Source organism: Vidua chalybeata, chromosome 7 (genome assembly GCF_026979565.1).
Source record: "Vidua chalybeata isolate OUT-0048 chromosome 7, bVidCha1 merged haplotype, whole genome shotgun sequence".
NCBI classification, from domain to species: Eukaryota; Metazoa; Chordata; class Aves; order Passeriformes; family Viduidae; genus Vidua; species Vidua chalybeata.
The window spans coordinates 17,729,447-17,756,622 of NC_071536.1; the positions used below are offsets into that span (position 1 = coordinate 17,729,447).

The 27,176-nt window shown below is 44.6% G+C and overlaps 2 protein-coding genes across 3 annotated transcripts in view; both read left to right on the forward strand.

Moving 5' to 3' along the window:
- Positions 1 to 203: 203 nt before the first annotated feature.
- Positions 204 to 9,528, forward strand: CHRNA1 (cholinergic receptor nicotinic alpha 1 subunit). The gene is made up of 9 exons (XM_053947551.1): positions 204 to 246; positions 2,002 to 2,147; positions 2,296 to 2,340; positions 2,789 to 2,898; positions 3,127 to 3,322; positions 3,942 to 4,179; positions 5,274 to 5,497; positions 6,763 to 7,002; positions 8,922 to 9,528. The coding sequence occupies exons 1-9, from the start codon at positions 204 to 206 to the stop codon at positions 9,051 to 9,053; spliced, it is 1,374 nt and encodes a 457-aa protein (XP_053803526.1). The 3' UTR covers positions 9,054 to 9,528.
- Positions 9,529 to 15,212: 5,684 nt separating this feature from the next.
- The window catches only part of WIPF1 (WAS/WASL interacting protein family member 1), a 55,583-nt gene continuing 43,619 nt past the window's right edge, over positions 15,213 to 27,176 (forward strand). For both annotated transcript variants that reach the window (XM_053948468.1, XM_053948467.1), the window contains exon 1: positions 15,213 to 15,252. The gene's annotated coding sequence lies outside the window, so the exon portion shown is untranslated. The remainder of the gene's footprint in view (positions 15,253 to 27,176) is intronic.

Consider the following 27,176-nt stretch of genomic DNA (forward strand, 5'->3'; position numbering starts at 1 on the left):
ATTTGATGGGTGAAACACACTGTGCTCCTGTTTCCAGCCCGGTGGTGCAGTGGCCCTCAGCTGTCATTCCCAGAACAGGTGCTGTAAATCAATACCCTGGGGGGTATATTTTGGCAGCACCCTGGTGAGGCAGCACAGCCCCCTCTGAAGAGACCTCAGAGGTGCTTTGTGCATGCCTCAGTCTGTATGACTGCAGCAAGAGAATGATGAAGGTCCATTGTGTACTCCTCCTCCTCATCTCCTCAGGTAAGGTGTTCCAGCCATTGCCTTGAAGAGGTGTTGTCTCCTTCCAGAGCACGTGGGACCAGGGCTTTGCATACACATCAGCATGAGTGAGTGTGTGTTCCAGGAGCAGCCTGTCCTGCTGGTAAGGTTTTATGAACACACCTAATCATTTAAAAGAAAGCTTTGGAGTGCATTAGAAGCAGCTCAGATATTTGTAATTTCAGGCACCAGATATTTTGAGCAGAGAAGTTTGTGTTTAATTGTTTTTCTCTCTGCAATCTTTTTTTCATGCTCCCGTTTGCCTTAGTGTTACATGTATTTCAAAATATGTGAAAGGATCTAGTAAGCATGATTTGGAATGTGAAAAATCATTACAAGAAGTTTCATTAAGTTGTGGGGTAACTGACAAGGAGGTAGAATTGATTGGCAGCTGCATGTGTTGTACTGAGTTAATTCTTTTTAAACTGTCCCTTAAAAGAATAAATATTTGTGATCCTAAAAGCTTTTCAGAAAATTCAAGCAGTATACTAAATTCTTAACAAGTTACACCAGAAGGGAGCAAATATGAAAGGATTTTAATTGCATTAATAAAGCATAGAGCTTCAATTAGATGTGATGCTGTAATCATAACGTAAAAATTGCCTACCCTCGTTTAGCCTCCTGGCAGAGGAAGCAAACAGTGTCTGTCTGCAATAGACAGCTTTTCTGATTGGCATCCAATTATTTTAATATAATCTTGTGGCAGAACAAGGCCAAGGCAGAATCCTTGGCAATCTCAACTCAGCTGTGTAAAAGAAGTTGATGAAAAGTCAGTTAGGAAACCAGCAGAAATCCTAGCTTAGGTTGGAGTCAGCAGCAAAATTCTTGTTGACTTCTGTCGCCCAGGATTCAACAGAGAGGGGGAGACAAGGGTGCAATCTGCCAAAAATGCTTGCAGTGAGGCTCAACTGTTCTGTTCCCTCTCACTACCTCTAAGAGGGGACACATACAAAAACATCCCCAAGCACCCCTCCCATTTGCTTTCCTCCCCTGTAACAGTGAAGCAGCTACAATCTGAGGACACCGTGTGCCTGCTTCTTCTGCCACAGCTCTCTGGAAGCAGGGCCCATCTGTTTTCCAGTGCCCTTGCTTCTTGGCAGTGCAGTGCCATGCACAGGCACCATGAATGCTCCACTGGAACAGGGTTGCTCTCTGCCATTTTCACTTGTGAAATTTTTCTTTCAAGGCTCTTTGGCACAGCATGGCCAAGTCATGCTGGGCAGCCTGTGGGCAGAGCTGTCCATGGACCTACCCCACACAGCGAGTGGTTTCCTTCTCTCACCACCTGCACAACTGGAGCAACTCCCGTTGTAGAGAGGAGCTCTTGTTCCACTTAGACTGAGGATGTAAGGAGTGGGGATGGTGATGCCTTCTCCATGGCTGGTGTGCTTGGCCCTCACCTTTCATGTCAGTGTCACAGAAGGTCTGTGGATTTGAAGGTGGAAAAGGTGACATGAGAAATCCCTGAGACTGGATTTCTGTGTTTAACTGCCCATAAGTACTGCACGTTAGCACAGTTTCAGGCTGGAAGACCCCTAATGTTCGGTCTGATACTCATGATCCTGCCTATTTGGATTTGTCTATCTCCTGGTTGGAGGCCATTGTCACAGGGAGGACTTGGTGTTATCCCCCACCAGCAGCTTGCCTGGCAGCATTTCCTCCATGCCAGCCTCAGACTGATGGTGCTGTCGCCTGTTCCCTGCCCTTCTGACTGGTGCCACCCCTGCTGTTCCGCAGCTGGGCTGGCCCGGGGCTATGAGGACGAGACTCGCCTGGTGGAGCACTTGTTCAGTAACTACAACAAGGTGGTGCGGCCCGTGGAGGACCATCGGGACGCCGTCGTCGTCACCGTGGGGCTGCAGCTCATCCAGCTCATTAGCGTGGTACGGTGTGAACGCGGGGAGTGTTGAGCTGCTGGCTCATGTGATAGTGCCAAATGGTGTTGTTTTTCTAAGGAAACAATTTTTATCCTTTAATCCTGATGCTTGCTGATACTGCCTTCGTTTTTTTTTTTTTTTCCCTTTTTTTAAGGATGAAGTAAATCAGATTGTGACAACCAACGTACGCCTGAAACAGGTAACTCTAAATAGTCTTAACCATTTCATCTAATTCAAATAAATGCATTTAACACAGTCAGGCATTAGTACACTCTCATACTCAGGGGCAGCTTGGAGGGGTAGGTCAGATATCAGAGCATTTCTTCTTACTGACATCTAAAGAATAAAGTGGTAGACACTTTATTCTTAGTGGTGGACACTAGGAGTCTTAAGAAAAGCATTTGGGGTTGTATTTCAAACAGTAGGCTTCTGATATCTTTGTATTATTTTCTTTTGGGGTTTTGAGGGTTTTTTAATAAGTTTCTTAAACCAAATATAAGTTAATGTAAAAAATGAGCTGGGGGGTCCCACTCCCATATGTTTATGCTTACCTGCATGTCCTAAAGCAAAGGAGGAGCTGTTTCTGGGAAGTACTCTAACCCCAGTGCTGGGCGAGGCTCTCAGGGGCTGAAATCTTCCCTTTTTAGCAATGGACAGACGTCAACCTCAGATGGAATCCAGATGACTACGGTGGCGTAAAAAAAATCCGCATCCCCTCAGATGATATCTGGCGGCCAGACCTTGTTCTTTACAACAAGTAAGGGGTGCCAGCTGCTGAGGGAGGGGGGAGGAGCTCTGCCTTGTGGCACCACTCTGGTGGGACAGTTTTCCCATGACATCTGTTCCAGTGGGTACAATTCCTCAGGGTAAGCTTCTCCAGGAGCAGGCACTGGGGAGTCATTTGACCCGCAGCCAGAGAAATCCTTTTGTGACTCTGTTGATTATGCTGCCCATATTGCATTTAATGTCCTTGTTCCTTCTGCAGTGCAGACGGTGATTTTGCCATTGTAAAATACACCAAAGTCCTTCTGGAGCACACAGGTCTGATCACCTGGACACCACCAGCTATTTTTAAGAGTTACTGTGAAATTATAGTCACGCACTTCCCATTTGACCAGCAGAACTGCAGTATGAAGTTGGGAACTTGGACATATGATGGTACAATGGTTGTTATTAACCCGGTAAGCAAGGAGTTTGTAATTGGGAAATGCAGCAAAGACCTGCACGTGTTTTTAAGAGAAATCTCAGATTTAGAATGGAATATGACCTAGTTTTGACTGGAAAAACAAGCAGACTCTACCTGTAAAACAGAAAATTCTCTTTTGTAGATCTAGCACAAGATTTCCTTGTTTGGCTCCTAAATTCTGCATACATATTATCCCTGTGCCCTAACAGTCTCCTGTCTGTCCTCTGGCAGCTTTGCACCACTCTTTATGGTGCTGCCTGTTCTGCTTCTGTTTGTTTTCTCGGGTTTAGGGTTTTTTTGAGGGGGTATATTTTCTCTGCTCATGACTTTCCATTGCCAAAGACTCCTTCCCTGTCCCCTCAGATATGTCTCCTATCTGTAATATTTTTTCAGTCTACTATCCCTGACTGTTTCTGGAAAATATTTAGTTGAATGCTGTGTAGAGGGTGGTATTCTAAGGAAAAATAACATAGACAAGAGCTGTTTAGTCACCAAAAAAACTCCATAAAGTGCATGAGTTATTTGGAATCCTGTTTCTGTGCCAAACCTGCTAAGTTTTGATTTGGTTCAGAATGCCTGGTATTAAGAATTTGTTTTGGGTGTTTTGCTGCCAGGAGAGTGATCGCCCAGATCTGAGTAACTTCATGGAGAGTGGGGAGTGGGTGATGAAGGATTACCGTGGCTGGAAGCACTGGGTTTACTACGCTTGCTGCCCTGACACCCCTTACCTGGACATCACCTACCACTTCCTCATGCAACGCCTGCCTCTCTACTTCATTGTCAACGTCATCATCCCCTGCCTGCTCTTCTCCTTTTTAACAGGGTTAGTTTTTTACCTACCCACAGATTCAGGTATGTAAATTTATTCATACTACTTCTATAGAAATTGCTCTTCTAAGAAGTTCCTGAGAAATTCCCAGTATTGAAACCAACAGCCAACTTGAGGCCAGTGCATACTAAAACTGGACATTTCCACTGAAAGTAATGGCTTTAAATATTCTGCAAAGAAAGGATAAGTGCTGAAAACTTAAATTGTTGATATAAATAAATTGGAGCACTTTCCCACAGAAATTGCTGACTATCTATCCAGTTGACTTCTGCAAACTAAAGATTTAGCTGGATAATTTTATTGGCCATATTTGCCATAGGTAGTCAGTGTGTTAGTACTGCAGTAAATGAGCACACAGGGGTGACAGAGGCCCTTCTGCATCATGTCAGAGCAGAGAGCTCATTACCTGCTCACACACACATTGCCTTGTGTGACACAGAGTAATCCTGACCTGTTCTGGCCTCCTTTGTCTCTGCGGAGCCACTCATGCACCCTGCAACCTTTCCTCTGCTTCATTCTTTTACCCTTTTGTCAGATTTTCATACTGCTTAATTGCAGTTTGAGCCCCTTCTTATTAAATACTTGATGCATTTTTTGAGTGGAAAACTTTCTACAAAGTTGAACTGGATTTTAAAAAATGTGTGAATAATGTTTTATAATTAATTTTTGACACCCTCCACATGCAAGGAGATCTTGCATAGCAACTGACTTGATGTCAGATGTGATTTTAGTCTGCTCTCTCAGCCCAGAGACAGAGAGTAAGAGAAGCAAACTCTCAGGAGGCTGTGGAGCAAGCACTAATCAGGTGCATATGCTGCATTGTTCAAAATGCAGAGCCCACAAAACGCTCCTAGCAAGTAAAAATATTCAGCACCCACACTTCAGCCCAGTTTTTCCTGGTAATTCCCACCTTAGTGCTGGAGCTGAGGCTGTTAGGCTCTTAGGTTTGCCCAGCCTACTGGCAAAGCAGCTTTGGATGCTGGCAGAGATGATAGCACTGCAAATGCACACAGATGTTTGTGTGAACAGCTCTCACCCACATCCTGCTTCTCAAATAAATGCTCTCTGCACTGAATGATAGGAGCAGCAATGATTTTGGGGGGCTTTTTTCTGACAGGTGAGAAAATGACCCTCAGCATCTCTGTCCTGCTGTCTTTGACTGTGTTCCTGCTGGTCATCGTGGAGCTGATTCCCTCCACCTCCAGCGCAGTGCCTCTGATTGGCAAGTACATGCTGTTCACCATGGTGTTTGTCATCGCTTCGATCATCATCACCGTCATCGTCATCAACACCCACCACCGCTCCCCGAGCACGCACACCATGCCCCACTGGGTCAGGAAGGTGAGCTCTGTGCCTTGGCACACTTGCTGGCTTCCACCAAATGCTCCACATTTTATTGGCAGGTTTTCTAATAAAAGTAAAAAAGAATTGGGGAGATAAATGCATCATGTTAAAGGTCTCTAGGCACAAGAGCCAGTGTTTACTACTTAGCTGTGTGTAAAGTCAGCAAGATTGCTAAACTGCTCCTTTAAGTAACAGAATTGTCCACTGGGGTAGAGTCATGCAGGGAACAGAGGCAAAACGCGGGCAGCTAGAGGTAGGGAATGGGAAAAGAAAATGTCCAGCTGGACACGAATTACATATCCTGGTCTAATTGTCCATCTGACTGCAAGGCACTGCTGCCTGCCAGTGACCAGCCACCAGCCTGCACAAGTGCAGAGCACAAAGGCCACTGGAAATACCTGACTTCAGCATCCCATTTTGCAAAAGATGGTTTAGCAAAACCTAAAAAATCTCTGTACTTTTCCAGTATACAGTTGTTCTGCAGCCCTTGGGAGATCCTTGCACAGGAGTCTAAATGGTAATCATAAGACATAGAAAAAATTGGTTGTCTGTCATTACAAGTTCTTTGCCAGGGAGACAGAATCAAAGATCATCTGATTTTTTCAGTAATCCTTGCTGTTTTGAAGCCTGCCTGGGTTTGTACTAAACCATGACTCGAAAGGATTTTTTTCTGTGTATTTCTAATTATGCTTTTAAGGTTATATCAGATTCCCTCTGCAGCACAAACAACCCCTGCAGAAGGGAAATTTCAATAGGAAATGCTGCATGTGCTTAACATTGCTCTGGCAGCAAGTCTCTTACTGTAAACCTTATATGCCTGTATAGCAAACATTCATAATAGCTAAATCAAACTTAAGTAGCCAAAAGAGTTTCTTTGTAGTCCATTCTTCAGTCAGATTTGTAGGCAGTATGTTTCGAGTTAGATGGGATGGCTCGAGCTCTGTCAGCTCGTGCTAGCTGAGGATCTGCTCCGCGGCATCGCTCCCCACCTCACGTGTGGCTGTTGGGTGTAGGGCAGGGGATGGCTGTCAGAAAACGTGCTGCAGGCCTGCGGGTGACTCCCTCTGCCCCGGGACACGGGGCTGACAAAAGCGCCAGTGTAACTAAGGCGTGGGCCGTGACATAGTCGGAGAGGGAATCTGTAGCAGACCCAGCACGGGAAGCGATCTGGGAGGGAGAGGCTTGTCTTTGTTCAGCACACAGCTGCAGCTGTAACACAGCCCCACAGACCAGCAACTGTCATCTTCTCCCTTTGTTTTCAGATCTTTATTGACACAATCCCAAATGTCATGTTTTTCTCTACAATGAAACGACCATCAAGAGACAAACAAGACAAAAATATTTTTGCAGAAGATATTGATATTTCGGACATTTCTGGAAAGTCAGGTTCTGTGCCTGTCAACTTCTACTCCCCACTTACCAAAAATCCAGACGTGAAAAACGCTATAGAGGGAATCAAATACATTGCAGAAACGATGAAATCGGACCAAGAAGCCAGCAATGTAAGGCTTTTTTTGTGCATGATTCATTTCTAGATTTCAAGTTGCTACATCTTACTTTTTTGGCAAAATATCCCTGCCTTACAAAAACACTCCAAGCCGTGGTTTGGCTCTAGCAGTGGAGAGTCCTCTCCCCTTAATGGAGTCAACAAGGAGCAACAAATAATTGTCACAGACGTTAATTGAATATTGGCTTCCCAAAATAATAGAAAAGGAAAAAGTGTCAGTGCTAAGGTTTTCTTATGTGATATGTGAATCCATAGAGATGGAGTGTCTGTGAGTAAGAAACCAGTTTCAAGAACTGTAAGCAAGTTCCAAAACACATTTCTTCTGTCTCCCACTCAGGCATCTTGCCCTAGTAAGTAAGATTCTACTGCTTTTGAAAACCCAGGAAGCAAGGCAAACTCCAAAAGACTAGTAGTGTTATCTGAGAAGTGTTAAATGTAACTTACAAATTATATTTCCAATTTTGATAAGGTTTTGTTTTATTCCTGAATACAAGTAGTCCCTCCAAATGAAGTATGTCATGAGCCACTCTGATTACTGACTTTTTCCACATTGCAAGCCAAAGGAAGGATAAAAGCATATAGAGTCACACATGGCAGTGTTCCCTAGGAAAACCTAGCTCTGTCTCCTTCTAGCACATTCAGTACAATTAACCCCTCTTTTATTTCAGCTTGCACAGCTCACACAGCGTTTGCAGGGGTAATTCAGTCCTGGTATTCCACCTTCCTAAGTGGTCACAAACCTCTCCTGTTGAGCTGCAGGCTAGTCTGAAGACAGGGGAGCTCTCTGAGAAACTAATTTGACCCACTCTCCTGAAAAGGAGGTGCTTACTTCCCATGGACAGGATTTACACCACGGTGTTTGTTCCTGTGACCAAATTCCTGGAGCATGTGAAATGGCTCTGGCTGTAGTCTCATGTTCCCCGTGACTCCTCTGCCTCTCTGCAGACAAATTGTTGTCTTCAGCAGGGCTGGCGTGGCTTCAACATCTCTGGGTTTCACTTCCTCCTTGGCTTACAAGGAGGGTCTTCAGGTTACCAGCCAATGCCCCCTTCGGAAGTGGAGCCGAGCTGTTTGTGTCATCTGGGCACTATTGATATATCACTTCCAGGGGATTTCAAAAGTCAAGTTCCCTAAATAAATGAAAGGTTGTGGCTTCTGAAGGCTTCCACTTCATTGCATTCACTTCTGAACCACCTCAAAATAGTACTCATCAGTGTCCTTTAGATAAATTACAACAGCCTCTTCTACTTGTGGGAGAACCAAGGCACAAGCAGAAGGTGCTTTAGGCCAGCACATGTCACTCCTTAAGGTGGAGCTCCAGGGTGGAAATCACAAGCCCTGCTGTACTTGGTGCCTAGCACCTTGCATGCTCTTACTGTGCTTGGTTCCCACCAAAAGCACCCAGTGAAAAGGTACAGAGCGAGTGTTTCATGGTGTCCCACAACTAGAAAAAAGACTAATGGAGCTACCAAAAAGATTTTATAAGACATTAGAGTGTATGGAAAGCAGGGATTAGGGTTAAATTAATAGGAATTGCCTAGATAACCCATGAGAACAAAAAAGCAACGGAAAAACAAAGTCATTTGGGTTGAACTAAGCATTTTGCTTTAAAGATTTTAAATTCTCAGAATCAACAATTGGCCTAACAATTACGTTTTCAACATTTTTTAAAATGAAATTGTTCAGCAAATTGCCAGGGTTTCTGGTTAGTTTAGTGTTGGATCTTGTATATCTAGGTTGCTTAGGCCTTCTTAACCACTGACTTGCTTTTGAGAAGAAAATGAGCATTTTTCACATAGCAATAATGGCACTTAGGGAAGAGCCTTCCCCTTGCTCAAGACAGTAAATTACACGAACGCTGTAACAAACAGGGCTCTGCAGAGATTTTACCATCGCCTTTGTTTTTTTCCCCAGGCTGCAGAAGAATGGAAGTTTGTTGCAATGGTGCTTGATCATCTCCTCCTTGGCATATTTATGCTAGTTTGTTTTATAGGAACATTAGCTGTATTTGCTGGTCGCCTTATTGAATTAAATCAGCAAGGATGAATGTCAGCTGGAGACTATTTGCTACCCTGAACATCTGAAAGCATCCTAACCATCAAAATCTGGCCAGTCTCTGAAAGGTTCACTGACAGGAATCAGTAACAGCTGGGAAAGAACAGGGATAATAAAACGTAAGGCTCCATACTTCACACTTCTGAGGTGCTGCTCAGTAGCATTTAATTGCCAAAAAGAAACACTTGCATTACTGGTAAACTTGAATGGCTGTCAGCCAGGTTTTGATCCATTTTACCCTTTATTAAAAATATTAATGTATTAATAAGACTGTCTGACTTTGTAAGCAACAGATATTTTCCCAGTGAAGTCAATAGCAGTGTAATAAGCTTTAGCTGAGCTGTAAATCTGTATCTAGCTTTGGCATTCAAGCTGGTTTTAATATCTGCTCTGTGGCTTTTGTATTAGCAAGGTCACTCCTCTGATAACACTAGATATAACTGTCAGAAATATCTCAAACTCCATGCTTAAACACTTGATTTTCACACACAAATCTGAACTGACTGTCATTCATGACTCTACCCGTAGAAGCTCTTGTTGCAGCAAAGAGGAGAGATTTACTTGTTCTTTACTGTGGGAAGGATTCAACCTGTTTCTAGAATAATCTCCATATTCAGCCTACTGTGCTTTTGGAAGGTTGGTTTCCACTCTGCATTTGGAGTGATGTCTAATGTTGGGGGGCACCTTCGACCTTGAAGGTGTTTATTTAAACACGATTCTCTGAGTTTCCGAAAACTGTCCCCTGCCCTGCTGCAATGGACGGTGAGCCTGCAGTCAGCCACGGCGGCACCTGGCTCAGTGGCAGGGAAGGTGCGGGTCTGAGCCGTGCCTGTGCGTGACCCGGCGGCAGGAGCGCTCCTCCCGTGAGCGGCGCCGGGAGCCGCGCCAGCTTTGCTCAAAAGTTGAGCAGCAGCTCGCTCTGGTGGCTAAAGCAAAGCAGTGCTGCCTCTGCCCAGCACCGCCAGACTTTGTTTACTCCACATTCGACATAAGCAAGAAGCCTCTCTGCGTTCAAATAATGCCGTGTGGCAATACCAGCAGCGCTACCTCTTCTCAAAAATAAATAAGGATAGGTGGGGCAACTGCGACAAGTTACTCATCTTTTCCAGCTGGTTGCCCAAGCCAACAGCACTACTTTGCTAACAGCTGTAAACAATTTGCTGTGAGTTTAGTAAAATAATTCGTATTATGTTAAAACGTGTCATGCCTGCAGAGGACAGGCATTTGAAGCACTAGAGGGAAAATGAGGCACTTGAGCAACACTCCCAGCATTGCGTAGTGTTTGCTGGACAATGTTTTGGTGAGCTGGAGTTCTAAGCAAACAGTTTGTCTGGGGTAATAGATCACATGTAGCACTCTGCTCCATTCTTATGGTTTAAAGGATGGTAATCTTTGCCTCCCTGGATGATCATTAACCCTGTAAGCAAAGGCCAAAGAAGTATTGCTGGGAGCCACCTCTGCTGATAGAGGGAATGTTCACAGCAGCTGGGTTTATCTCCGGTGGGAGTTCCCAGCCCCTGGGGGGAGTCAGCAGCTCCCAGCTCACGATGAGCTAAGCTGCACCCTAATGGGGCCTGGAACTTAATTTGAGAGCCTCTGACTGGCACTGAAATTGACAGAACAATCCTCTTAGAGCAGCATGTGATTGAATCTTAGCATTAAAAATAAACATCAAGTAAGAAGATTCATGGTGAGCATCCACAGTATCTTTGTTCAGTTTCCCCAAGGCAGAGCTGAGTCTTGGCCTCCAAATTCCCCCTATTTGTGCGCCAGAGTGAATGTGTGCACGTGTGTGCCTGCCTGCTTCTCCAGCTCTCCTTATACACAGCTAGGTACCAGTGTTTTCCTTCCACTTCCTCAGAAAAAGGTTTGAAACTATTTATTCAAAAATTTTCATTTGTGATGGTTTGACCTGTTTTATAGGCACAGCAAATCTTCCGCATTTCTGTCACTTTGACAATTGATGAACTAGTTGTGTCTCAAAAGATGTGACAGCAAGCAAAAATAAATGCTAACAACTTCCCTTCTTAGGTTGTAGATTCCGGGCATTGTACTCTGACTCTCCAAACAGGGTTCTCCAAGCATCAAATAGGCACATGCTTGGTTGTTTTTTTTTTTTTCTTTTGCTTTGCTTTGAATACTTGGACTGTACCAGCCTATATTTTCTCTTCCCAGATCACCTTTATGATATATTTTTCTTGCACACCTCTTGTATACCAGTAAGATCCCCTGTTACCAGTATCCATCCACTGACAGAATACCCTTACCTACCTGCAGACTACCTCTTCTCAACTGCTACTCTCCTTTCAATGTCAGCCCCTGCTAAAATAGTAGCTTTGGAGGTTGTAAATGTTCTGTCTCAGTCACAGAAAATCCGCTGTACACATGTAAGTATGTATAGTCTAATGAGTTCTCATTTACAGCTCTGTAGCCCCCCCTTGCAACCTTAACACTAAACACTCCTCTCTCCTACATGGGTTGAATCAGCAGCCCCAGGGAGACGACCCTGGATAATACTTTGCAACCCACGCATGCATCTCTGCTGCCTCGTTGCCTTAAACAGGCATATTTCAGCCTGGAGTTCAACTAACAAATCTCATGATAAGCAAAGCAAGAAACAGGCATCACACACTCATTGTTAAATTTCTCTAATAAGTATAAAAAATAATGACATGAAAACATCATGGTGCTGAAGTAAGCAGACCTCATTTAAATGAATGCAGACCAGGGGCATCTGGGTGGGAAGGTGTTGCTTTTATAGTGATAGTACCTGGAGCAGTTAACTGCTATCTTCTTGCTACTAAAGCTGCTTTTATTCACTTTGACCTTGTTGATAACACCATATTTATGTTCTTAGTAGAATAGCTTCCTGGAATGTCTCCATCTTTTTCAGTTTGATTATCTTTCCAGTTTTCAAACCATTTGGCAGTTAACTTTCCTCTTCCCATCCATTTAGCAGACCTTAGCTACTCTCTACTGTGCCATGGATATGTTGCTCTCAGAGATGCAGTCACTCCCGAATCTCTTTCCTCTTTGGCACTTGTGCTCTTCAGGAGACCTGACTCTTCTGAGAAGGTTATTTGAATTTTCACAGTCCCTTATCTTGTACCAGCTCAAAGGGAGCGGTTTCACCTCTGCATGAGTCTGTAATCAGAACAGGCTGCTGCTCTCCATCCTCACCAGACAGCTGAGCTGAACTCGATGTCCTTATTCTGTCTCTTCAGCCAGCTGCATCTCAGCTTTGTAAAATGTAGTTGAGCTGATCAAGAGAGAGAACAGAAAAATGACACTCATTGAAGTCCAAGCACTTGACTATGAGCTTGTGTATGCCAGGTGTGATCATTCATCTGCCACCAGTACTTGGGTCCCACAGACTCCTTCAGTTTGAGAGTTTTTTAAAAATCGAATTATTGTTTCAGACAATTGCAAGACAGTTTAAGTACTCTTTTTTTTTTCTCCAGGATATAAGTTGCTGCCAACATCCTTGCTGTGGCAGTCTCCCCAGAGAAGTGTGAAAGCAGCGTGAGTTTCATCAGCGTGCTGACTTAGCAGTTCCTGTTTCCACAGCTGAGGCAAGCCACAGCGGGTAGGGACAGCAGGGCAATAGAGAGTGTGTAACACAGGACCCACATAAGTGCATAAACACTGTGCTGCTGGTGGCGAAAGGGAGTATGTTACCTCCCTGAAAGGCTTATTCTCTGGTATGGTGACAGGCAAGATATCACCTTTAAAGTCACTGATAGTTTAGCACATCAGAAATGTTTTTGACTTTGGGCACTTCTAGAAGCTTGCTGTCCTTAGCTCCAGTCACAAGACCTCACATTTTCATATGTTTACTAGTGCTAGATAAATTCTAGCATAGCCTCCAGGCCCCTAGGCATGCTGCTATATATATTCTTTTCTTAAAAATTGTGAAACTGATACAAAGTCTCCCAAGCTTGTCCCCTGAAGGTTGCATAGATACTGACTTCTAACAAAGCTCTAGAGTATTCGTCTCTTTCTGGAACTCAAATTCCAAATTCAGAAAAGGCAATCGTGCACTGCTTTGCAAGATTTTCTAAAATGATCGTACTTCAGTCCCTGATAAAGTCTAATAGACTGACACAGCTATGGAAAAGAGCCAACCTGTAGGCAAGCATTTCCATGCTCACTGTGAGAGCCATGGTGAGTCCTGCTGGCTGCAGGCGGGACAGGACAATTTCACTTGTTACCGTGCAACAGGCCAGCTTGACCAGCGGGCAGAAGTCCAAAGGAGTTTGTAGGCTACTGCATCACAGTGATGATAGATCACTCAGTGGATTCCCCATAAAGGGACAATTCTTTCCTAGCAAGGGTTGTCACAATTTCCTGCCATCCCAGCACAGATCTCCCATTGCAGCACATCTTCCCATCTTCTAAAAGCTGAAAAGATCTGTATCAGTGCTTGCTATTTATCCCATATGGAGCCTGAATTAAACACATTACATGGTATTTCCCCAGCAGGTAGACAAGAGGAAGCTGTTTGCCTCTACGTGACTTTTCAGCTAACCAATGACCCAAATGCCATTTGCTATGCTGAGGAACTTCATGTGGATTTGTGACCCTCTTTAGAGAGCTTTGGGACTGTAAAGACAGTAAACACAGAGTACCTGCAGTTTTACTATTTGTGAGCACTGAAATTTTTACTTGCAAGCTAATCTACCTTATGTGTATGGGTCAGAAAAGGGTACACATTAAAAATTGTACCAGTTTTTGTGTTTTCTTGTAATGCTCCAAGCATACACAGAAATAGAGAAATGACCTACATAAAAGCCTGGCAAGGTTTCCAGCCTTCCACTGAAGACAGCACAGTAATGCCATCGCTCTTATGACAGCACGTCTCACCATAATGCTGTGCCTTCAGGCAACAGCTCATCTCCTGAGGAAAACATGAAAGTTGCAGCAGGTTAACTTAGCATACAGGTTACTCAGTCTTTGACCTTGCTGGGGCATGTTGCTACAAGTGAATCAAGAACATATTTCAGTTCTTCAGGATTCCTGTCACTAACATTTTTATTTTAGATAATAGTGTTATATAGCTGCTGGGCTGGACCATGTCTACACATGGAGTAAACAGAAACCATCTGAACACCTCCAAAATATGAAATCCTGTGGAGACAAAAGCATGTGAGATCAATGTTGGCTCAAATAGACACTTGGGAGACAGTTCTTGCACTTGAAACTTTGCTCCTATCTGCACAAGCTACTCCATTACATATACTTGGGCATTTTTCCATCCAAAACCTCAGTGTTGGACATAAAAACATTAATATAAATTTTGTTTCTAGAAAACTTAGTCAAGCTGAGGGGGGAAAGGGAACAGAATCTACTGCTTGCCTGGCAAAGCAATCTCTGCATGAGTTAATTGAGGAATGAAACACAAATACCTTCTGGGGCATCCTGCAGAGATGGGTAATTGACCTTCCCACATTTCAGTATACTGCAAACCTTAATACGGAAAAAGCAAGCATCTTTTTCCCACTGTTTAATTACGTTTCTACTCTACCGTGGGTCTCAGCCTGGTGCCTTGCATTCCCCAGGCGCCACTACCCCTTCCCCGCTGGCTGCCACCGAGGCAGGTAGGGAGAACAAAGCGTGTTGAGCACTCCGTGGGCAAAGGGCGCGCCGGGAGCAGGGCCGAGAGGAGCGGGGGCTGTGCCGAGGGCCGGCAGAGCGGGCGGCACGGGGAGCAGAGCTGCCCCTGCGGTGAGGGCATGGCCGGGGAACCGGGGAGGCTTTGAACGGGACGTGTCCTCGGCAGAGCCACCGAAGACACAGTTCAGGCCGCTGGCACTTGGGGACCCGAACCCATCTCCCTGTGAGAGGTCTCTCTGTAACTCTGACTGGTGCGAACTCCCACTGGGCACCGGGCACAGAATGACTGGGCACGGCCATCACCCGCACCCCGCGCCACCTGGGAAGGACAACCCCACGGGGAGCCCGCTCCGCCGGCCGGGCCAAGGGGCGCAGCGGGGGCGGCCCGGCCCGGCTGTGCGGGGCCGGGGCATGTGCGGCGGCGCGGGCGGCGGGGGAGCGGCGCCCCAGAGCCGCGCCGCGCCGCTTCCTGCCGCTATAAATAGCCGCCCGGCCCAACATGTCCCGGCCGCCGCAGCGGCTGCAGCGCCGGCGGGACCCGCCGTGCCCTCCCGCCGCCTCGCCCGCACGGAGCGCGGTAAGGGGGCTGCGGGAGCCGCGCGGGGCTCCCGGCGGGGCGGGGGTCTCTGGGGCGGGCAGGGCTCCAGCGGCCGCCGCGCTGGGGCGGCTCGGCACCCCCGGCCCCGCGGGTACAAGGGTCGGGAGCCGAGTCTCGCCCCGTGCCTGTCTGCTCTTTCTCTCTTTTCTTCCAGACTGCTCTGTCTTGGGCTGGACGCGTTCCTCCTGCCTCCCGAAGCCGTGCTGGCAGGCTGGGATCCCTCCCTGCTTCCCCTCGCATTCCCGCTTCCCCCGGGTTGGGCGCGTGCCCGCGGTGGCGGCTGGCGCTGGCCTCTGAGCGCAGCCCCCGGCCCCCTTGGCAGCTCGGACCGTGCTGCTGCCTGGGCTGCCAGGGAGGTGCCTGGTGGCATCCTTGTCCATCTCTGCTGCTGTAGAGGCACGGCTGTGAAATCCTGGCTGGCGAGTCAGGGTGGGGAGAGCCACGCTGGGGCTGTGGCTCAGGCCGGAGCCGTGTCACGCACCGCCGCCTGCACTGTGGCACCCACGCAGGGCATCGTTGTTTGGTCACACACCAGGTGTTCGTGTTGCAGCCTCCCTCAAGTGCTTTCATCTGCAGCGGATGTTGAGGTGGACCGTGTAGTTAGGCTTTATGGTGGCATCAACAAAGCTGGTCTCTGCCCTCTGAGCTGGCTCTTGGGGGCTTTTTGGAAGGAATCAACTTAAGGAACCTCAAGTAACCAGTCTTCATGTTTTAGCTTGTCTTGCACTTTGTTTGCCTCTGCTGCTCTAATGGCTGTGTTTCATCTTCTAATGAGCACCTTCTGGAGTGCAGGGCTATGTGCCTTCTCAGAAAGTAGGTGTTCCTCAGCTACCATGTAGCCTGCTTGAGCGGCCTCTCTAAAACAAAGGTGATAACAGCACTTGTCTCTGGCACCAAGGTGTGTGCGTTCAGGAACCCACCATGAGGTACTTCTGAATTGCTCCTTTACTCCTGAAGTGCGTTCTCAAAGACGGGGCTGTAAAAAGCAGCTGCTCTCAGTTTTGACCTCCAGAGGATGGGCAGTGTGTTTTTCTTCTCATTCAAACCCTTTTTAATTCTGTCAACCTTCCCCTCTGTTTCTTCTGTCCACTAGCTTTTCCAAGCCCAATTTGGGAGGATGGTGCAGAGACCCAGGAGGCCACGTAAAAAAGAAAAGGTTCTCTCAGAGCCTCAGCTTGTGAGCCTTGCCTTCAGTGAAGGTGGGAGGCATGGCAGTGCTGCTCTGGCAGTGCACTTTTTCAAGTGCTGTAAAGCTCGAGGCCAGCTGAGCTGGCATGTACTTTCCCCTCTGCTGTGAGGGGAAGGAGCAGATGAGGAGGAAATACAGCTGTTCCAAAGCACTTCTGCTCTCTGTCCAGCCGGAGCATGTGAGGGGGGAGGACAGACGCAGAAAGGGAGATTCAGGAAGAGAGTATGGGAGGTTGGGGAGGGGCGAGGGGAGGAGAGGAAAGCTACAAATGGAGAAGCAAAGCTCTTTATGTATGCACAAATGTTATTTAAAGTTCTGTTTAGCTAGAGCGAGAGCAAATAGCCTGAAATTATGAGATTGTATCTCTTGAGTCCCCGTTATTGTTCCTCCAGAAAGTGCTGCTTTTCATTCCTCAAGTATTATGTGTGTCTTTCTGCTCCCTCTTCTAGGCTCCTCAGCATCCTCTGACCTCAAGCTGAGCAGGACGTTGCCCTTAGCTTCTGCCTGTCAAACGTGTAGCTCTCCATGTTGTACATGAAATGATTATTCCATAGTTGGTTAAGGCAAGTTTCTGAGGAATGCTAAGCAAGAGGCATGCCGGTTCCTGTGGCTGGCCTTGACTGGAGTGCAGGCATTTTGGGACAGGGGCTGTGCCTGGAGGCTGTGGTTACTCTGTGTTACCCTTGGCAGCTTAGGGATTCCTGCCTCTGCTCCTGTCCCTCCCGCCCTTCTCTTTTGTCTTATTGCTGCTCACCTGTTCCTCTGCCTGTGCTGCAGCTGCTTCAGCCTCTCCCAGTAATCTGTGGGGTTGTGCTGAATAGCTTGGAAGTCTGAGTAAGGAGAAAAAGAGAAAGCTGCTACTCCTTTGTCTGTAGAGAAGTTGCCTCTCAGCCCTGTGCTGACTCTCCCCTGCATCCTGCTTTGAGATCCCTCACCCCAGCAACTGGGAATTAAAGCAGTTGAAGCTCTCTAGCTATGTCCTAATTACTGCTGCTGCCTTGCTATTTCTTCTGAAATTGCACTTTCAGTTTTCTCCTGGATTAGTTTACTCTCTGGATGGCATCAGGTAGTAAGGTACTGTCTTTGGGGGCTGCATGGCTACAAGACCACTAAACTTTTTTTTAATGGAAAACACAGCCTACCCCAGCAGAGTTTCACTGCTTTTACATGTGTAGTACAGACAGAACTGATAGTGTGCATCTAAGAAAAGGTATTGGCTATAGAAAGAGCAATTTCCCACCTGTGATAACAGTATGATCTTTACATCTGATGACATCCAGACCCCGAAAAGGCCACTGAGAAGCACAAGCAATGCTAATCCCTTTGAGAAGGGAGCATGCTGCAGTATTTCTCTCCATTACCTACACTGCATAAAGTTCTAACAGCTATTTAGTTTTCTACCCTGCTTGTATAAACACCCATCTGCTTTGTGGGGAGAAAGGAGCATATGTTGGTGTTGTCTGACAATTGTGACATGACAGGAAGGCATAGGCTTCCTTTGGAGCACATGTGTTGTTGATGGCATAAATGTATAATTTAGTAAAATGTCTTTATGCAGCAGCTTTGAGAAATGTTCTGTGCTTTCAATACCTTGAATCTTCATCTGGTTAATGGACTTATGTATGTATAGAAACCATATGAAATAATGATGCAGCAGAAGGGCGGGTTTCTTTAAAGTTTTTATTTTTGCCAAGGTAAGCATATCTTAATAACGGTTTCTTCACAATAATGAAGTGTTACCAAAATTCAAATCTAATTAAATACTTTTGTGTTCTTCCTACTGATTTCTCTTATTCTTGACTCCAACACTTTCTCATTTTCTTCATCTGGTGCACTCTAACATCTCGTCTGTGGGATCTGTTATAGAAAGGAGTGTTTACTATCTTGGTTCAGAATCCGTGGTGCTAGCTGTGTTTGAGTAGGGGTGTGGAAACCCAGTATATGGGGAGATAATTAAATTCTGGGATGGTAGAACAGATTTTGTTAATACTGAAGAAGTAGATACTGTAAGTAGCCACAAATCTTCAAGGCAGCTGCGTGCATCTGTCCTGCGTGCAGTTAACGCCTAGTTGTTTAGCTCCTTACTTCAAAGAGGTATGTGAAAACCTGTTATTGAATAATAACTGCTGAACTGTTAGTTGGCAAATAGCCCAGAAAAGGCATTATTAAGAAGTAAATTCAATAAAGATGTCTATAATCTTGCTTTAGTAGGCAGCTTTGTTTAAAGTGATTTGTGTGCTTGTGGTGACCAGTATGATAGTGTAGTGTTCACCAGGTACATGCATGCATTTGTCTGGGTATCTGAAGAGGGGGAAGGAGAAGTAACAAACTGCTTACTATGTTAGTACTCTGTTGTGATCCTCTTGGGGACTCTGTCACTGCTGCTGAGCTGAGAGTGAAATCTAAATAGTAAAAAGATTTTTTTTTTTTCAATGGCAATAACCCTGAACATCAAGGCCTTGAAAGGTACAGGAGTTGCTTTTCCTCCTTGCAGGCGCACAAGTCTGCAAGTGCAGCTGTCCTTGGGCCTCATCCAACAGAGTTCACAAAGAGCAGTCAAGAATGTCTCTAAGGCTGGAGACGCAAGTGGTGGAGGAGCAGTTTTGGCTAAATCGGAGAGATCAAAGGAGTTCAGAATAGAAAGTTTTTCCTAATTCCTGGAAGGAGATAAACGGAAAACACAAGGAGTAGTTTGAGTCTGTTTTGTAACACTCAGCCATAACTTCATTAACGTTCTTCATTTGGATCCAATTACACATAAGTATGTTTTGGAGTTAAAATATATAGTTTTGTAATTCCTTAAACTACTAATGATGTGGAAGCAGAAGTTTCTAAGTTTTAATGTGTTCATGTGCACCCCTCATCTTTGATGTGCTCAGTGTGTGTATGTATGTAGCTCCCACCATTTCCTTCTTGGGCTAAAGCCTGTGAGAAGGGCCCTCCTGTGTGCCCGTGCATGGTTTCATGAGAGCCCTCTTTCTGTTTGTGCTAAGCTTGAGCTCATAACTCCTGCTGAAGAAACTACAGGATATTCTTTAACGGGAAGTAGTGCAGATGTTAAAATAAATGCTCTTAGCAGCTTCAGTGCGCCCAAAATAGCTTCTGCATGTTTCTCGTATGATAAGTTCAGGAAAGAGGGTGATTCCCTCTTCTTCCCTCTCTGTAATATTTTGAGTGCTGAAATCCTCTTGCCATGAAGAGCAGGCAGTGTGGAGCAGGCTTCTCTGTATTCTTCTGGACCCTGACTTAACAGGGCCAGAAGTGAGCCCTAAACAGAAATTGCATTCCTTGGCACAGTGTCCTGCTTCCTACAAAAATTTCCACTGAGGTCCTTGGTGGTGAGGGGGGCTAACCACTGAAACTGGTTGTCCAGAGGGATCTGGAGTCAGTTGTTGGAGATGGTCTAAAAACTGGATAAGGCCTGAGCAATCTGCTTGAAGCCAGGTTATCTCTGCTCTGAACTAGATGAGATCCAGCAGTTCCTTCCAGCTGGCTGTTTGACATATTTTTGCATTACAGAGGAAGCATGGCTGCCTTTGTCTGTCCCCAAAACCAGTGGGAATAAATGTAGTCTTAAAATACCTGAAAATGGCCTTGAGAATTCTGAATAAAGACTTCAAAATTTGAAGTATGTAGAGAAGCATAGCATAAGGAGGTAATTTTGCCCAAAATCTCATAACAGCAGGTCAGTAATAGTGCTGGGAGAGGATCATAAATCTCCTGGCTGGCAGACTAGTGCCTTGGTAGCTAGAAGATTTTTGTCTTCATACATAAAAATACCTCCTTTCCCTACTCGACTATTTTCAGATCATTTGTCAACAGAGACTACACTTACCTGCTGAGAGATATCATATTCCTTTTTTTTTCTTTTTTTTTTTTTTTGCCTTATCAGTCGTGTTCATATGGAGTTTTAGTACTAAAGAAAAATGTAGTGCATTGACTTTTTCAAAAACCTAGAAAATTTGATCTGGAAAAGAATTTGGTGAAATAAAGACAAGAGCTGCAGAGGAAATTTTTAGAAAGTGATGTTATTCCCAGTTAGTTGCACAACAATTAATTTCCTATTTTTTAAGAGCAGAAGATAGCAGACGAAGCTGTATACTGAATCCAAGTTTGAATTTCTCTTTGTTTAAAAAGAAAAATCACTTGAAAACTTCTAAAAATTTGGAAGCTAAGAAGAACACAGATGAGCATTTTAGAGAGTATCATGGAAGGAGTTAAGCTGTGAGTTAACTGCATCTGTGTTTCAAATCCAAATGCTACGAACAAGGCACCATTCAGATCGTCAGTTATAAGTTATGCTGACTTGGTTATGCTGTGTTTTTTTTAATTCTGTTCAGGGGAGAAAAAAGAAAATCATGTTAGATGAAAAAAATCATTACTCTTGTTTTGGTAGCTTGTTTTTTAAGTGATGAAGTAGGATTTTTTTTTTTTTTTTTTTTGTCTACCACTTAATGCAGGTCATCTGCTAAGTATTAGCAGCTGTGGAACTGTGGAGTTGCATAAGCATAACTAAAAGTCAGTGGAGCCTTGCACCATTCTGCAGATCTATCCATTGCGTATTCTCCACAACAACAGCTCAGTTTTGTAGCTCAGTTGACACAAATCCCTAAATGTTAAGAGGGCATCATCAAGCATGACAAATTGGGAAATCTTTTAAGTCATAGAAATCAGATAGGATAATGCATTACTTTATTGTTGCCACAACCTGCTGTCCAATTAGACACATGCCTTGGTGTTCTGTGAAGAGAGCATTGTCAGAGTAATGCCCTGGAACAGCTGAGCCTGCCAGCTACATAAACCTGATTTGTCTTGGCAGCTTTGCTTGGAAGGTGGGTATGGGTGCTATGCCTGGCTGCTGTGGGAGCAAGACAAGTGTGAGTGCTCACACATGTATCCCAGATTAGCCATGCTTAGTGATATGGCTGAATACAACAGTCTCTTTTAAGCGTTAGAAAAGGCATCTTTGCATGTATGGAGCTGAGAGCCTGGAATGTCTTGGCAAGGGAGATACCTGCAGTGCACATGTGAGTGTGTTGGCAGCAGCCTGAGGCTGGCAGGTCCAGCCTCTGTCCCCAGGTTTTTGATACAGACTCAGCGCATTGCAGGATTTGGTTAGCAGGGTGTGTTTCTTCCCACTGAACCTGAGGTTACAGAGAGCTTAATCTCCTGTGGTTCTGACTTTTAAGTCATAGAATATGTAATGAATTTTCTGATCTAGACTCTGCCTTTGTTTTCAGGTTTTTTTTTTTTTTTCCATCTTTTCTTTTGCTGGTTTAAAGATCTCCACAGGCAAGAAAGACTCTGAAAGGGTGAGTACAGTATTTGTTCTTGGAAATTAAGAAGATAGAATGAGTTTCAGCAGATAGTGTCCCTCTAGACCAGTCCATATACCTGGTGGCTCAGAGCTAAGCCCTGTTCCCTCTTTCAAGACCGCAGAGGAGTTTGGTTGAGCTTCTGGTTTTTTTCTCTGTTTTCCTTTCCTCCCCACCTCTTTTTTTCCCATTTTTTAAGCAGTGATACGAACAGTTAAGTGAGGATGCTTCCCCAGATAAGTGGAGTCTGTGGTGTTTCTGCTGGAACAGGCAGGGCTTCATTAGCTCACCTCACCAGCAGGCTCTGAAAATAGTGGGACCTTTAGCTGCCCTCAAATTGCCTTGGTCCTTGAGGAAGGCTGTAGGGGCTTGGAGGCAGATTGCAGCTCCAGTTGAAATAGCACTCCAGAGCTGCAAGTATGGCAGCTGTAGATCAGAATCAGGAACCTTCCTTTTTGAGTAGTCTGAACAGGATGGTAGCTGTTTGTAACTAGCACCAGCCAGGTGGCTGCTGAGCAGAAAGGCGTGGAGGACAAAAAGTATATGGTGGTGAGGAGAAGAGAGGGTTGCTTATTCCCCCTCACCTCCTACCTGAGGAAAGATTCCTCAGCTAGTAATTAAAGGGTACTATACTTTGATACTCTTTTGGTTCAGTTTGATTTGCAGTTTGGCAAACATGGACAGCATCAGCCATGTAGTACTGAGCTCTACCATCCTGTTTTCACTTTGCTCCAACTCATCAGTGTTCCCATGACCATCACATCAGTCATTGCTCTCCTCATGTCCTCATTACCCAGCACTGACTGACCTACTTTGCCTAACATATTCCCAAAACTGTTTTTCTGGCATAAGAATGGAAAATAGAGAATTTTCACTGTTACTTTCACATCTGAAGTTACCAAAGACAGTTTTCAAAGGAAGTATTAAATGTAAACCAAAAAGGCTGCTGTGTTGTGTATGTTGTAAGTAAAGAAGCCACTTGCTCACTGTAAGTGAGCTTGCATGACTCAATGTAGTGGTCTCTTTATATGGTCAGATCTATTTATATGGATCTCTATTTGCTCCTTCGTGTATTTCATATGATCAAGTACCTTGTCTTTAATTTTAAGACCTCTGAGATAGGGAATGCATTTGAGCAGGGCCCTGTAGAATACATTTTCTATTCCAGTGGGATGAAATGAAAAATCAAAGGATAGCAATGTGATTATTTTGGTTTTAGAGAGAATGCCATTCAAATGAGGCAAATGGGCAACACCTACCAGTATATCATTGTTTATGTCTGCAGGTTACATTTTAAACCATTCCAGACCATTACTACTTTGAAACAGAAAAATATATTCCTTAAAAGTACAGCTTTTCCTGTCAATAGTCCTGATGGCATCTTGGAATCTGAAACTCTCAGGTGGCAGCAGGCAGCCCCAAACCTTTGTTTTAAGACTAGGCAGAAACAAACCACAAATAATTATCACTTGGAACTTCCTACTGTATTTTCAAATAAAAGTTTCTCATTTGATTTTAATAGATGACTTAGGGAGGGACAAAATAACTCCCTCATGGCACAGTTCACTTGAAATAGATTATTCTTAATTGAATTGATCAGTGTCCCTTGGGTATAAATGAACAACTCATGTTCTTACCTCATTTGAAATTAAAACTAAACAGGATAATGCTTTTCAAAGTGAAACATCTTGCTCTGAAGAGTTGCTGCATACTTACACTTACTTGTACCCTTAGGTGGAACTAGAGCAATATTTATTTTTTCATTTAGTGGTTATCATTTTCCAAGCAGCTCTCTGCAGGATCAGTGTCTCCAAGTTTTATTATAGCTTTTCCTTTTTTTTTTTTTTTTTATTTGTGCATCCTTAAAAAAAAGTGTGCATGCTGTCTGGTGTCAAGAGGAAGACAAATTAACTTCAGCTGCTATAGGGAACTAGAAAATGAAGTGTTCCATAACTGACAAACAGCTTGAGATGGCTGGACAAGTTCCCTCTTTATTCATTTAGAACGTGCCAGTTGTTTAGCAGAACATCCCTGATAATGCGAGTGAATTGCAGGGTAAAACCCAGTTGGATGTCATCATGTGCAGTACTTAAATGAGAACACTGAGGGATTTTGTGTTTTCCAAGGGAAAGAATTGTCAATGTTGTCTTCTGTTTTGTGTTAATTGAAGTTCCCCAAGAAAGTTTCCTCTTAAGAGGAATAATGGAGTTTATAGTAAGAATGGTTTATGACTGCTCTTTTGTATTTGAAAGCTTTTGTACTTCTCAAAAAATGTTTGTTCACCATCCACTCACTAATTGGCCAGACTGAGGAGGCACTAAAGAAACCATAGAAATTATACCACATGATATCTAATACCAGAGCATTTACAGCATCCAAGGCCTTTGCTCCAGGCCATCCACTCTGAGATATGGACAGAAGCAAATGAGAATATAATGGGAAAACTTGCAAGAAGGGAAAGTAAAAAAAAAAAAAAAACAACCCATGAATGTATTTTCACTTTTTTCCCTTTAGATAGAAATAAAGAAATGTCCCACTGCCATTCCTTAATGAGGCAAGGTTCTATGCCTAGGAAATGAGAACAAAGATACACAGAAAAATCACTCTGAACTAGCAAAGGAGTTGTTAGGTATAACCTGGGCCCAGTCCTGTAGGTGCACAGTTTGTGCTGATTGGGAGTGGGGCTGCAGCTGGGCAGGACAGGCGACTAATACTGAAGGTAATGAGCCATGGAGTGCCCAGGGGCACTGACCAACCACCAAAGGGAACAGAGGACACACAGGTGCAATGCATGAACATGAGGGCTGTAAAAGGGTGGGCTAAAGAACAAAAAGGGCAGAAGCGTTCTGAAGTTGAAAGGTGTTACTCTGTATGGGTTGAAACCTTCTGATATTGTGTGATGCTACTCTGTGTATTGTGGCCATCTCAACTGCTGTGGCGTATGCTGCGACACAGTCCTACCCGTGATGTGTGGCTGCTGTGGAAGATCAGTGCTGAGATGACACCAGTGGAGCAGGATTGCTCCAGACAAGGTCAGGACGGCATTTTCCAGGACTTTCCTTAGAGCTATTTTCTCTTGGGCTTCTGGTAGAAGCTTTCTCTTCTTGTCTGGTAGACACTGCTGGTTATTTTTGGAGATAACCATTCTGAAGGTTCGATGACTCTTCTTTCTGCTCTAAAGCCCCAGTGCCCTTGATGTCTTTGCTTTAAAGTTTTGCAGGGTCACTGTTACGTGATTATGCTGGGGAGGAAAAAACTCAGATTATCTGCAGGCTTGTTTGGTGCATAAACCTGACTGCTGTCAAAAATTGTAGTTTAAGTTTCTGTATTAAGTCTGGCTTTTGCAGGTTCTGGTTTCTTCATTTCTCAGTGGAGCATGTGACCCCTGGTATCACTGTCATTTTGTCTAACATGCATTAAATCTGGATTTTAGACCCTGCCACTAGGGAATAATGTCTGGTATAGGACAAGTATAAAAGAACTTTTAAATAGTTCTTAAGGGTATATTTATGGAAATAGCCTTTGGGACAGCCAAGGGTCTTCAAAATCCAAATTTCCCAAAGTGATGCAAAGTGCTGGCTTTGGCATTTGAGGCTGAGAGAATAGTCCTTGTCCCATTTACCAGCAAAAAGCCCAAAGATAAATATGTCACAAAGTTCACTTAAACCCTAACTAGTAACATCATGAAACATCAAGTAGCTATATACAGCCTGTATCACAGCTTGTGCAGCTGAGCTCCTGCTGGCAGCATGTAGTGACAGGGAACAGGTGAAGAAACACCTTTAGACTCCCACAGTGCATGGGGATGCTTTGAGGCATTGCTGAGAGAGAGCCAGGAGCATCAGCTCACAATTCATCCTCCGTAAGGAACTGTGCTGGGCCTGTTGGGACTTGGCCCACAGACCAACTGGAACCATTGGGCTCTACCAAAATGCCTGTGACTAATCTTTCCTACCCGAGGGGACCTGTGTTTTCAGGCCAAGCAGGAGGGGTTTAGGAGGTATTTGCTGCTTTTCTCTGTGTTGTTCTTAGGTCACTGCCATAGTAGAGCCTGTCAGGAAAGCCAGCCAGCTTTGCTGAAGAGTCTAGAAGTTGGACTGTAAGGCATTTCTGCTCTTTTAGCAGCACTCTTTCAGACAGCCATGCTTCAAATCACACAGTCTGGGGTTTCTCTTGAGCATAGGTAATGCCCTTGGAGCCATAAACTTAGCTGTAAATTTGATTTTTCACTTCTCTACTATATACTTGGCCTTTTGCTAGTGGGAGAGGAAAGAAGAAACAAAACACAGGTAGAGGAGGATGCAGACAGATGATTACATGTTCATTTACAGTTGTGTGTTGAACCTCTGCTAATGAGGGAGACCAGGTGCCAAGCTGTTTTGAGCCACAATATCATACTACTGCCTCTGCTTTCAAGCTCAACCTTCACATTTGGGCTATCCTGACTGTCAGTTCCCAAGTGTGTTACAGGAATTTGCATCACAAGTCCAGCTCCTTGTATTTATCTGGCTGTGAGAACAATAGGATATTCTGATACCCTTTTGAAGTAGAGGTGCTGGTTTGTCTTGTGAGTGCAGTCTCCTGATAACTGACTCTGTTTCAGCAGTTAATGAAACCAGGTTTTGATGAATGGCAATATAGGGTGTTTTATTTCTAAATCAGAAGTTTGCTCTCTAAGCCAGGTGAGCTGTGACTAAACATTGCTTTCTGTCAGACTAAGCATAGTCTACATGCAATGAGTTGGTAATCCCAGGTCTGCAAGGCAGAAGTTCTTGCTCAAAATGGCATTGCATGACTTCCATGCTGAAAGCCATCATGAAGTAGTCAGATTGTCAACAAGGATTGAGGCTGTTCCTGATGGCTGATGAGTGATCCTTTCAGACCAGGGCCAGCAGTGTGAGCAATCTCACTTGGATGTGTCCCATGTGGCTACCCCTCATGTGTAGGTGAGATGTAGGATTTCACAAAAGGGCTGAGTTTTTTTCACTGTCTAAGGAAACAGAGAATGTTACTCTCCAAGGCTGTTACCTGGATACTTTTCATGGACTCTGCAATTCTCTGTCACTTTAACTGCTGCTCTCTGAAGTCTCAGTGGCAAACTCTCCTAATTCATAGTAACTGGATAGATAATTAAATGGTAATGTGATATGCAGTGTATATACATATTCATATACTGAGCCTCCCTTTCTCCTGTTTTATTTTTTGGGAGAATACAATTGCCAATAAATATCAATGAAACACAAAGACGTGGTCTGATGTTATGCGTGACCTGATCTTGCTCACCTTACTTGGATATAGTTCAAATCAGTATGGGACTGCTGGTACTTGTAGCTAAGCAAAGAATAAAATCTCATCTGTTACACAGCAGAGAAGCTGATTCTATTTTATAATTACTCAGC